Source organism: Aethalodelphis obliquidens, unplaced genomic scaffold, assembly GCF_003676395.1.
Source record: "Aethalodelphis obliquidens isolate GAN/ISIS:26980383/991018 unplaced genomic scaffold, ASM367639v1 scaffold25, whole genome shotgun sequence".
NCBI lineage: Eukaryota > Metazoa > Chordata > Mammalia > Artiodactyla > Delphinidae > Aethalodelphis > Aethalodelphis obliquidens.
In genome coordinates this window covers 12,201,280-12,214,654 of record NW_020837969.1, presented here as the reverse complement: position 1 = coordinate 12,214,654, position 13,375 = coordinate 12,201,280, and the positions used below count along the sequence as shown (strand labels likewise).

At 34.9% G+C, this 13,375-nt stretch overlaps 1 protein-coding gene across 4 annotated transcripts in view; it reads right to left on the bottom strand.

Annotated features, from left to right (window-relative positions):
• Positions 1-13,375, bottom strand: part of TRAPPC11 (trafficking protein particle complex subunit 11) — a 39,974-nt gene that overhangs the window by 21,257 nt on the left and 5,342 nt on the right. For 3 of the 4 annotated variants that reach the window (XM_027122600.1, XM_027122602.1, XM_027122603.1), the window contains 15 exons: positions 13,183-13,253; positions 12,269-12,383; positions 11,187-11,286; positions 10,741-10,814; positions 8,821-8,917; positions 7,009-7,142; positions 6,209-6,356; positions 4,231-4,324; positions 3,202-3,281; positions 3,025-3,103; positions 2,888-2,942; positions 2,394-2,539; positions 1,675-1,736; positions 1,451-1,607; positions 729-859 (listed from right to left, as the gene is read on the bottom strand). In XM_027122600.1, coding sequence (XP_026978401.1) covers positions 729-859; positions 1,451-1,607; positions 1,675-1,736; positions 2,394-2,539; positions 2,888-2,942; positions 3,025-3,103; positions 3,202-3,281; positions 4,231-4,324; positions 6,209-6,356; positions 7,009-7,142; positions 8,821-8,917; positions 10,741-10,814; positions 11,187-11,286; positions 12,269-12,383; positions 13,183-13,253 — 1,543 coding nt within the window. The remainder of the gene's footprint in view (positions 1-728; positions 860-1,450; positions 1,608-1,674; positions 1,737-2,393; positions 2,540-2,887; positions 2,943-3,024; positions 3,104-3,201; positions 3,282-4,230; positions 4,325-6,208; positions 6,357-7,008; positions 7,143-8,820; positions 8,918-10,740; positions 10,815-11,186; positions 11,287-12,268; positions 12,384-13,182; positions 13,254-13,375) is intronic. The other variant, XM_027122601.1, reaches the window with a different exon arrangement.

Below are 13,375 nucleotides of genomic sequence, written 5' to 3'. Positions count from 1 at the left end.
TTTTTCAGGTTCACCATGATGCTAAGAATATTGTAACTCTCAATAAATGCTTGCTGGTTACAGCTCAGTACACTTTCTGTGTGACCAGAAAATTAGAAGTGAGCTTGTAACTGAAACAGAATGTAATCAAGCACTTGACTACATCACACTATAAAAATGTTCAAATGTAGGAAATATAGTACGATCCCAATTCTGGAGAAAAAAGTTGCTTATATATGCGTGCACATAAGATGTCTAGACTATTCACGAAGTTAATTGTGACGCCCCCTAAGGAATGGAATTGGAGGAACACACATTTACTTTCTACTTTATATCCATCTATTCCACTTTCATTGCTTTAACATCAAACATATAACAGTTTTATAATATAAAGCTAATACCAATGTTAGAATAAAACAAATGGTTTTGAAAATTATATTCATTCTGAATATATCTTATTTGAAATTCAAGATACATGTTACAAAACTTTTTGTCTATGTGTAGACAAAGTTCTCAGGTTTCCTAAGCAGGGAGTGAAAACAAAAATTAGAATAGAAAAGTATAAAACTTGAATTGTGGATACAGAAATTGAGAACTATAAATACAATTATTCTTAAATAGACTCTATCAAAATACATTTGTTAATATGAAACCATTAAGACCTAAAATTCACTAAGCACATTTTACCTCATTTAATAAGCTAAAATAAGATACACACATGGTAAACACACCTTAAAAGGTGCCATTACCTGATTATTAAAGCTGACACAGAGCTTAGAAAACCTAATGGGATGTGGGCAGTCAGCCTTCAGATAAATATCGAACTGCACGGGAACGTCGACATGAAAACTTGGGGCGTGGAACTTGGCTTTGCATTGCACTAGAAATAAAACAAAAAGGGCCGAGTCAGACACCACCAGACACGCTAGACACACACACATTATTCTCTGGTCCACATCTGCTCTTCAGAAAGAAAACAGCTACACTGGATATTCTTACTGACTTCTGCACCTGAAGCATTTCAAAAGACATAAATCAAGCCAAATTTAAATAAACTCTAGCTCCAAAACCTCTCTAATTTTAAAAACATGGTTCCCCCTAAAATGTAACTGACATAGGATTTTAAAGAAAAAAGAACCATTTTGTTATTTTTAACTTATTTCAAAATACCTGCCTAGACAATAAAGCATAAACTTTTTAAATAACTGTCTTTCCAAATGCATTTCAAATAACATCTGAACTACAAACGAACAGAGTAAACGTTAAGACCTCAACTAAGTATTTAAAATTTTGACCATCTTTAAAGTCGATGGGCAGAAAATTAAAAAAAAAAAAACAAAAAAAACCACACAGTTCATCTACAAAGTGACCGTACTTGGAAAATTCTTTGACTTCATTATTCTGTGTCTATTTATTTTGTAGAAATAAGGACGATGTCTCTAAAATAATACTGTAGACGTTGGTTACCCACCAAATGGCACAAAGTCCTGTACGCCTATTGTGAAAAGATTGCTGCCGGCCAGAGAAATTCGGTCCGCCCACAGCTTCTGAGCAGTTTTCACAGCTAATATGTCACAGTCAGGTTCAGGAGCAGGACTTTCATTCTGTGCCAACATGGAGTTAAACATCTGTTCAGCTAGTTTTATAATATACACACATCCAGATACAGATGTTATATAAAGAATTCCAGCCTACCATTAAAACGTTTATGAGGTTCTTCTCTATCCGAGATTTCTGGTCATCTTTCAGAGTTGAAGCTAATAGGAAGGAAGAAGGAAGAAAATTAGAACTATAAGACAGGCAAGTAAGCCCACTACCCCCATTTCAGGTATTAAAACCCTGCAGATAAATCTCTCTTCTTTTTTTTTTTCTTTTTTTTTGCGGTACGCGGGCCTCTCACTGCTGTGGCCTCTCCCGTTGCAGAGCACAGGCTCCGGACGCACAGGCTCAGCGGCCATGGCTCACGGGCCCAGCCGCTCCATGGCACGTGGGATCTTCCCGGACCGGGGCACGAACCCGCGTCCCCTCCATCGGCAGGCGGACTGTCAACCACCGCGCCACCAGGGAAGCCCGATAAATCTCTCTTCTAAGATGGCTAAGCACAACTCTGGAAAACTGACAGCACAGCTTCCTAAAAGTCAGCCCCAATGCTTTATGTATGTGCGTTTGAACTCTATGTGAAAAATTATTTTATGTCATATTTTAAAAAGGCAGATTTTTCTCAACTACAATAAGACCTTCAACTCTAATAAGTTCCAATAAAGTATAAAACCTCTTCACTCCGCAAAGTGACTTGCATGTGATAACAGTACTACCAGATATTTGATACTGAATTATTCTTCCAATTTAAAGAAGCTTAAAGATGCTATGTAATTGTAAAGATTCAGAATTTTACTGAAAGAACATCGAGTTACCTCTTCCAAGGAGTTCTAGGGAATAAGTGATGTAATCTTTCAGTTGGGCCATGAGGTAGGAACACTTCAGAGCTGTGGTCAGTATAGACGTGAGCAGGGTCCACCATCCTTCACTCCGATAATCACACATCACATAATCCAGCAACCTGACAGAGGACAAAATGTCAGACGGGCCAAGACAGCTTGACGAGGAAGGGTTTGAATAGTTCATGGAGAAACTAAAATAAAAGTGCTTTACTCATTTTATATAAACTTCAGAAAATCTTACTGAAATAGTTTAACAGGTATTTTCACATTAGGTAAATGTGAGGTTTCCTTAGACTCTGATAATGACTGTACCTGCAGACAATACTCGAAAAAATATCACGGAAATGGTGTTTAATAGAAGTAGGAATAAATATGGAAATAATAAATCCTTCAATACAGATTTCCATGCTAATTCTGCTGCAAGAGAATCAGAATACTTGTGAAAATAAATAGTGAACAGAACTCACTTCAAAGCTTTGGTATAATCCTTTGCATAATAATATTCCTCTCCCATTTGAACCACTATAAAGGAAAAAAGACTGTATGAACATAATTTAAAATTACTCAAAGTTGCACAAAGTTGTGGCATGTTATGGATACCTACTCAGATGACTTTTCATTCTTGGACACTTATATTTCTTAAATTGTGCAACAGCATTGCTCAGAAGAGTTATTATTATTTCCTGTTAGAAAAGATAAAATGTGAAACATTCCAATAAAAATAATCTCATGTTTTCCTGGAATACTGTAAAAAATAGTTTATACTGGAAAAAAGACTTACAGAGTGAACAACACTTCTCTCCTTCAGCTGAATGGCAAGAATCCCCACCTTCTCTTTTTCAGGATCAGAAAGATCAAAACCTGTATAAGATAGGACACAACCCATTTTAGATAGCTCATTTAACACAAATCCTTCACACGAACACTGGACGGGTACACTCCCTGAGTCCTTCGTATACAATGTACTTAAGATTCTTAAACATTCTAGAATTCTAAAGATTCTAACAGACAGCTTTATTAGCATGGAATCTTCTCTGTGGTCTCTGTTCTGAAGGGTACGTTACTGAGCTCTGTACTCTTTTGCCCAGTGGAATCAACCACCTCAAAAGTAATACCAATATCATTTTCTAGACAAAATACATTTCCTGTAGATTAAAGTAAATAATTTCTTAACAAAAAGTTTAATGGCCACAGAAATTGCTCAAATTAAGTGTGTATAAAACAAAAAAGATAGAGAAATCATTTTTAAGGTGGTTCAGGTAATGATGTTCTAAAATGTCAAACATAAAAAAATCGTTAAACTTAACTGGAATTAAAATATTTAAATAGACCAGAGTGGCTTACTAACTGTGTCATTTAAGACAACAGATGTCCAAATATTTTAGTCACATCTACATCTTTAATTATAAGTCATTCTAAGACGTAGTGATAAAAACAACACATTTTTAAAGTAGGTCTTAAAAAGTGTTTAAAAAGCACACATTTTTACCTCAACATATTTTTTTTTTTTTTGTGGTACGCGGGCCTCTCACTGTTGTGGCCTCTCCCATAGCGGAGCACAGGCTCCGGACGTGCAGGCTCAGCGGCCATGGCTCACGGGCCCAGCCGCTCCGTGGCATGTGGGATCTTCCCGGACCGGGGCATGAACCTGTGTCCCCTGCATCGGCAGGCGGACTCTCAACCACTGCGCCACCAGGGAAGCCCTACCTCAACATAATTTGTTATTATGTTGTGCAGCCATGGAAAAATTATGATAGCAACCTTGTGCTTTTGAGGTTGAGAGGAAGGGAAAGAGGAAAAAATTATTTACTTAGGATTCCTTGTCGCCATGGTCGCTGTCCATAGAAGTCAAGAACTCCTGTCTGTGTTTCTAGGGGATCAGGACTGGGGTGCGCTACAGAAGCCTGTAAATCAAAACACAGTCCATCAAGACCAACTCTCCCTTGATCTTTGTAAGAATAAAAAAGCTTTCATAAATATGAATAACACATTCAAATATCAAAGTTGTGAATATTTTAACATAAATTAAATTTCCATAAAATTAAACAAGAAATGTTTCATTTAATATTAGGTAGTCTTATAAAAATTAAATTGAATAAATCAACCTGATTCTGACAAATGATTTCATAGTAACTAACTGCTCTACATTTTCTTTTAATTTATAAACCAGTAAAACTACATTACAAATTAAATTTGATGGTTATTCCATATGTATAAGTGTTTTTTGTGCAAATAAAAATAATGTTATAGGAGTTTTCAAAAGAAGACACTATTTTCCTTTTTTATTGCATGTGTATTAAGTCTTGGTATTGATGGGGGAGGATACTTTTGGCACCAGAATTTACAAATTTATACCGCTTTTCTTTTTTATAACTTTTCCCTCTAAAACCAAAATGTAATACAAGTAATTGTTAAAAAAATGCAGAAAACGTCCAAAAGGAAAATGATAAAAATTTAAATTACCTATAGAGCTACTACCACGGTTAACAATGTATATACATTATTCTTCCAGATTTTGTATGCAAACGTTTATTCGTCATCAGCTGAAATAATTTTTCAACCTGCTTTTTTCTTTTAAATACATTCTGTATATCTCACCATATCATTAAAGATTCTTCCAAAATGTTATTTTTCTTGGCTGCCTGCTGTTCCACATTGTAACAGATTCCCTATAGCTGTTCACACTGTTATTTTTATTTTACATTACAATTAATAAATCTGTCAGAACAACTCTATAAATAAATTTTAATACTTATCTCTTAGGATCTCTTATCTGTCTTAGGCTTCCTGAATATGAAATTCTGGGTCAAAAGAAAGGCATGATTTTGAGGCTTCTTAATTTATTACTTGACAGAATATTATTTTACATTCCAGCCAATATTTGCTAATGCCCATTTTCTCATAGCCATACAAGACCCAGTTTTAATCACCTTTTAAAATACTGTGCTCAAATATAATATGCCAAACTTTTAAAATATAATACATGCAATGAAATTATACATCATATACAAATAACATGGTAGAAAATAGTCTAGGTATATCATGATTTAAGGGGAAAAAAATCCAAGCATTTGAAGTACTAATATGCAAACTGTTTTTTTTTTTTGAAGTTTTTTAAGTAGCACTGTTGTTAAAATTCACCTGTCTTCAGAGAAGAAATCTGAGGTTTTAAGTGAAAATAAACTGATATAACTATGTGAATGTAAATATCTCTATCTATATACACACACCATGTTCTTATTTTAAAGGTGCTTATGGGGAAACTGGTATTTAAATATAATCATCCAAGAGAAAGGCAAAATGAAATGTCAAGTTTAAGAAAATATGCAGTTAACATTCTCAAACAGATTCTTTAGAGTTTTCCATGGAGAACCCCAGGAAGAGAAAGAAGGCCAATGTTATGCTCTCCAGTGGGTCAACATAAAGCACATTTCTCAGTGTCCTTCAAACTCTAGCAGTGATCACAGAAACAAAACAATGGATTTACAGTATGGCATGGACTAAACTGTGGCTTTTATTTTAAAGTAACTTTCTCTCCTCTAAATCACTGACTTATTGCTAATCATAAATCAGTTCTTCAAAGAAAAACTTCTGCTTAATTCACAGGTGAAAATAGAGTACTCAGGCTAAAACTGAAAATAATCCTAATTCCTGAAAATATAAAAGATAAAAACTTGTTACATGCAAAGGCTTGGAAAAAATTATCAACACCAATCAGCATTATCTTCTTTCAAGAGAAGGTTAATAGATTTCCTAAATGCCAGCTAATACAGGAGTCAGTGACTTACTTCATGGTTACAGAGGGTTTTCGTAAGCTGTTTCCGCTCCTGGGCATAGTATGCTGCCTGCTGGTAATAGAAACCAGGATTCTGAGTTTGAATAGCTGTCAACCCCAACTTGATAGCTTCATCAAATAAATCTCCAAAGGCCTGGAATCTTAAAGAAAAAAAAAATCAAGAAATAAAAAAATGGAATGAAGAAGAAAAAGGGAAGAAAAAGCAGCTTACTTCTAGTAGTTATTCATCCAGGAACCATAACCTCAGCAGACTGTATCAAAATAATGCTACTGCTGAACTATTAATTGTGGGGATTTCATTGTAAATACTAACACACTAATCGTAGGTTACAGAAAAATTCTTTAAGTCAACTCCTCTGTGTTAGCAGGTCTTTATAAATATACCATCAAGCCAGATGTCAACATAGTTCCCACCACTCAAATACATCCATGTTTCTGGGAAAATTTTCATTTTAGCAATTTTTAGTCATCAGTCTCAGAGGGCAAGTTCCATGTCAGTAGGGATACTGTCTATTCACTGCTATATTCTCGGTGTCTAGACACATGGTGGAAACTTGATATATATATATATTGAATGAAAGAGATGGTCCCAGGAACTAGCTAATTTCCATTAAGAAACTGTATGAATCAGTATCTACCATTACTGGGAACATACTTATGGTGGATCATTAAAAACCTACTTACTGACAAAAATCTTAGTTCGATTTAGAACCAAAGTCCATGCTTACTCCATTCCTCCAAACCCCAAGTATTTGTTTAAAAAACATTCTGAAAATATAATTTAAAACATACTGTTTAGACATCCATGCAGCATGCTCAAAAGACAACTCTGCACTTCCGATTTTTTTCTTACACAAGTCGATGTGCTTTCGGAACTGAGCAATTGCGTCCAGTGGGGTGTTGTGCTGAAAACACAGCCTACAGATCTGGAAGATGTAAAATCAACCCCAAAGTAAAGAAGAAAACCAAAGTCAAAAGGCGTATTCATTTAAAAATATATAAAAATTGAGACTAACTTTAAAAAGAGTATGGAATTTCCTTCTCTGAAGTTCAGTAGAACTGAAGTGCAACAGAACTGATTTTCTCTATTACAAAGGTTATGCTAAAAACAGAGGATGTCCCTTTGATTCATGAATAAAATTATTCACTATTTGTGATGAATCTATTCTATACCTTACAAAGTTTTTTAAAGTATAGAATAAAGAAATATTAAACCCAATGAAGGGCATAAAGACGGGCAAAAATGAAGTATTTGCAACAGGTAACTGAGAAAGGACAGATTAACTTTCTAGTTTTAGAACTGTCAGTAAGCAAAAGATTTTTTGTAGAACAATTAGAGCACAGTAGACTCCATATCAAACAAGGATTACAGAAATTCTTGAAAAATTATCTGGGATGTTATTTCAAAGTAATAATCTATATGTATGTAGGGTAAATGAAAAAAAAAGAAGAAACAAAGCCTAAATTTATTTCCACATGCTTATTACCACTTTTAATTTTATTTTTTTAGGTATAAGGGAATACATGAAAAGTTAAATCTCTCATCCATCCCTGTCCCTCAGCCATCCAATTCCCCTCTCTAGAGGCAACAAGCTCCCAGCATACATTTGGTGATATATTCTGTCCACAGACAAGTATGTGCATTTACAAATAAACTATTATTTTTATACAAATAGCATCACACTAAATATGCTGCTTTGTGCCTTACTTTTGTCACCTAACAATATACCTTGGATATCATTCCATTTCAATGCACGGAGCTGCTTCATTCTCGATAGTTGTATAATATTTCGTTGTTTGGAGTTATAATTTATATTGACCAGTCAGTTATTGTGGGGTTGTTTCCAACCTTTTCCTATTACAAGAGGCAATAAATATCCTTACATATGTGATTTGCAAGTCTTAGCACATATGTGGGATAAATTTCCCAAAATGGAATTGCTAGGTCAAAAGGAATATCCACTTTAAATCTGCACTGTCATTGCAAAAATAGCCTCTATAGAAGCTGTACCAATTTACACTTACACATGCAGTGAACAAAGTGTCCCTCTACCCTTACATCACTAACCCAGTGCCAGCCTCTTGAAAAGATGAGTGTGGAAAGATTAAAAGCAAAAGACAAAGCCTCATCTGCCTTCTGGGGGTGTCTATTTCTACCATATACAACTTTAAAATGCTCACATAACAGATATAAAAGTTTTCTCTAAGGGGAATAGGTACACCTTTTCTATGGCTGGCCATTAAACCAAGGAAGGCTTACCCAGTTCTAATAAGTTGCAGCTTATAAAATTCAATACTGTAGGCAGCTTTCTTCTCACTCCCTCCTGCACCCACTTAAAAACAAACAAAAGACCCTCCTCAAGGAGTTTTACCAAGATAAAACTCCTCTAAATGAGAACTCTGGGACCATAGCTCAAAACCAAGCATTACAATTAGGCTGCTAAGAACCAGGGTGCTCCTGGAGATAAAGGACATAAAATAGCATAGCATAATTCATCAAATACTCACTTTTCAGAGCAAATGAGTCATCTGGATTTCCAAACTTTAAAAAGATACTCCAATATTTAAAGCCAAATTTTGTTTATTTGGAAGTAGAACTATTACCTTGTAGTTTATAAATCCTGCCATGGTCTTAATTTCCAGAATATTAGTTTCATGGGCTCTCAATTCATGTACAAGATTATAGGCAGTCCTGTAATTCCTAATATAGACATGGGGAAGGTAGTTAATTATGATATAAATTAATTTTAAGAAAAGATTCCTAAGAGCAAAATTATTAGAAATAACAGAAACAATATTTACTCAACATTTCTTAGCACTCAACAGCTCAATAATAACATATACATAACAATCTCTGATGTCCTGAAAAATGATATATTGATTCACTATGTGTGGGAGGAATCAATGACTTTTCTCTAAGAACAGAACCACTGTACACTGCTGTCATTAACATCTGCCTATAACTGATAGGAGTTCAGCTGCAAAATGAAAGTGGAAAAGTGTCCAGAGTTACATGACAAAATTAACATTGTTAAAAACAATTAGTATTTTTTAAAAGTACCATGTTGAGCTTCTCAAATAGAAATTGTATTAGCGAAGAAGGTGCTATCAAGACAGAGATGGGTCAACAGCTTTAAACCCAAGTATCTCCACAACTGAAACGGGTGTCACTGGTCTCGGGTACGGGCTGCAGTGCGGATACCCTCAGGGCAGCTAGCGCTGAAGGAAAGAATAGTGTGAGAAAGGCAAGTCTGATAGAAGATGGAAGGTGATGAGAAAATCTCAGTCTTCTCCAAAGAAAAGTGTTTGCTCCTAACTTCTCCACGTAACATTTTTCTTTCCAGAACTGTGTTTGAACAGAATTGGAATTGAGGGTGTTTCACTAATACCACAGATAAAAAATGAACTACACTAAAACCAACTAAAACTATATGAAGTTTGAGATTTATAGAACACAATTTGGTGCTTAGCACCTCATTAGCAACAAAAGAGAGGAGGTTTCTGCAATATTCCTCTGAATGACAGACTTATTTATTTCTCTGTTCCACCCTCCCATGTATATTTAGCCCCTCCCCACTTTTAGGATATATAGCTGGTTTTTATCCTTTTGCTACACTGGCACTGTTAATCTTAAAAAACTGAGTTAAAGCTAGAAAGAGATGTTTTATTAAATTGTGTTTAGTAAATTAAAAGCAAAGGGATAAAATGCCTAACCACTGCCAACACATCTGCAACTACTCTTCAAAGCTCTAAGCAGAGCCTTAGAATGAAAAATGGGACTTCCCTGGTGGCGCAGTGGTTAAGAATCTGCCTGCCAATGCAGGGGACACAGGTTCGAGCCCTGGTCAGGGAAGATCCAACATGCTGTGGAGCAACTAAGCCTGTGTGCCACAACTACTGAGCCTGTGTGCCGCAACTACTGAAGCCTGCATGCCTAGAGCCCATGCTCCGCAACAAGAGGAGCCCACTGCAATGAGAAGCCCGCGCACCGTAACAAAGAATAGCCCCCGCTCGCCGCAACTAGAGAAAAGTCTGTGTGCAGCAACGAAGACCCAATGCAGCCAAAAATAAATAAATTTTAAAAAGAATGAAAAATGATGCTACTGGCGGGTATTATAAACTGAAAAAAAATTAAGAAACTCAGTCTGATTCAGATAATGTTTAATACACATGAAACTTTGAAAATCAGTCTTAACACAAGGATTTTACTGAGTATACAAAGAAGAAGTAGGTAACAGAATGGGAAAAATTTTAATATGTTTCTTTAGATCATGAAATTTAATTAAATTATACCAGAAAGCTTTCAGACACTATAAAATTTACTTCTGATAATAAAATGGATATATTTTTTAAAAGCTCAAATATATTCCATTTAACTAGAAAAATTAAAGTGAATATTACAAACCTGACTCTAACCAACATAAACATTTTAAACTTAAAGTTTGGTTGAGATTCAGAAATTGCCACTACTATGTTATTGTTAACATAAAGAAAAAATTAGTTTGACAACTGTTAGAAACTTACTTCAGAGCATTTTGTGTATCTTGTTTCAACTCACTGAAGAAAGCTATTTTGAACTGATGTCTAACAAATAAAAGCTGAAAAGAAGAATGGAAAAAAATATCATTATTACATATATTCTCTTAAAAATGTAAAAATTACAATAATGTTTAAGAGGAGACCTAAAAGTATGAAGGCAAATATCCAAAATTAAAGTTCAAGAATTATTCCAGTAAACAAGTGTAGTTAAGAAGGCTACCAAAATCTATCTTCAAGAGCTTTAAAGGCAAAGAGGACAAAAGACAAAATAGTTTTTAAACGCTTTAAAAAAAAAAACTTCAAAAGCACAGAAGCCATTTAAAGACATCAAAGTATTAAAGACATTAAATCATCTCCTCAAAAATAATCAACGATGAATAATCTACTCTAGAATGCCGCTATTATTTCCTTCTTTAGGAAAAGACACGTACCTGGTGTGTTGTTTTATTCAAAAATTCTTTATGAGATTTCACTCTTCTAATCTCAGTGTAGTAATAAGTCTGTGCATGTTCATAAAAGGCGTTTTCTAATCTGTTAAAAGAGACCAACATTCAGTGGGCTTCCCTGGTGGTGCAGTGGTTGAGAGTCCGCCTGCCGATGCAGGGGACACGGGTTCGTGCCCCGGTCCGGGAAGATCCCACGTGCCGCGGAGGGGCTGGGCCCGTAAGCCATGGCCGCTGAGCCTGTGCGTCCAGAGCCTGTGCTCCGCAATGGGAGAGGCCACAGCAGTGAGAGGCCCGCATACCGCAAAAAAAAAAAAGACCAACATTCAAACACTGAAGTTATTTTAAACCAAAGTGTTTCAAGAATCATATTTATAAGACCTGAAAGTAAAATCCTGACAGAGATAATGTCTGCTTTACTTCATGATTAAGATAAAAAGTAAAGCAAAATATAAGCTAAATTTTTAGATTAAAAAATCTAAAAAGAAGACCCACCAAAAGCCATTTAAAATTTTACAATCTAAGAAATAACTGATAAAAATAACTTTCTTGTAATTTGTAAAACTTAGGTAATCACTAATAATCTCCTATTATTTTATAATTTTATAAGTATGAAAGAAACAAATATCTAATACTCAACTAGATTCAATTACCTTTTGTGACTCTGACATTTAGGGTTTAAAGATTAAGGAAAATAATGGGAAAAGGACCAAAAATGAGAACTGGCAAATGAGGTGAAAATAACATTTGTATAAATTAAATCCTGCTTCATTCTATAACTATGAGACTACAGAGGAACCAAGAAAATTTGCCCAGAGATGGATAAACAACTCAAAGTTCTGTTTGTGAAAATAAGTACATATCAGAAGTATCTTCCTAGGGCATGAAAGAAAGCTGAATTCAAAGTCAGATAAGGATTGAACTTCAAGGTTCTTCCTCCTCAGAATAAAACAGAGTTCTGAAGCTGCATTCAAAGGGTTTAAATACATCTAAGAAAAATATGTAAAAAAATGAAATAAAATGGAATAGTCAAAACTTAAAAGATTCAGTATATATTCTAGGTTATTTACCTTATAATATAGCCCACAAGGTGGTCCGTATGGGGCAGTACAAACAAAGACTTCCCCGAGAGTTCACACGCATTGCACAAGGCTGCAGCCCTTTCTGAAGCAATGACATCTTCTCCTGTTGACAACAAGTGCCATAAAGAGAGAAAATAATTAATGCATTTTTTCTAAATGGACATTTCCCCAAATCAGGACAATGTAATTAAGAAAAAAAACCCAAACCACTTTTCACCACGTCTATAAGACCCCTGGAATCCTTGAGAGCTCTGTGGGGTGCTTAGAAGTTACACAGTACATATATGTTAGGAGAAAACTGGAATTTTCTACTAGGCCAAGACAGGCCGAGTAATGCCAACAGATATACCGCATAACTGTAACTAAAAATGGAAGCAACAGTTCACGAAAGTTGTTTCCAAAACTATTTAAGATGCTTCAAGTTTCAAGATAGAAACAAAAATAGTACTTTGGCTTCTAAAGTCTGAGATGGTAGAAGAAATACGCATTTGAAACCAGGACATTTTCTTACAGGAAACTAGAAATCCTGCAGCATTTTTCTTTGCTCTATTGCAAATTAAGAAAAAAATATTACGTAAGGAATATAATTTCAAATAGATCTCAGATAAGCAAAAAACCTTCTTTTTTAAAAATCAAGTGAATAACTCTTTTGTCAATTGACATGTGCCTCCCTGGAGGGAAGGGGAACCAGGCAGCAGGACTTGAGAAGATCTACACTCTTTAATGTTTTTAATTTTTAAAATAAGCATTTACTCATGCATTACTCGTACTTTTTAAAGTTAACACACCATATTTCCCATAACTGAATACGTGAAAGATTTCAACATTAAAAACTATGCCTCCTGGTAATAAGAATTGGGGGGATACACAAATCAATTAGTTATTAATTAACCTTTTGCTACCTGGGGGCAAAGGGGTTTTCTTCTGAATCAGAACCACTGCAACTTTTGTGTTTCTCCCTTGTAAACTCTGCCTGCAGTGGAAAAATAACAATAAAATTAATTAAGTAATTAAACTGTTTTAACTTAAAAAATGTATTCAAGACTACATAAAATACAAGCTTGACAATTCAAAGAAAAACAAACTGCAACTTAA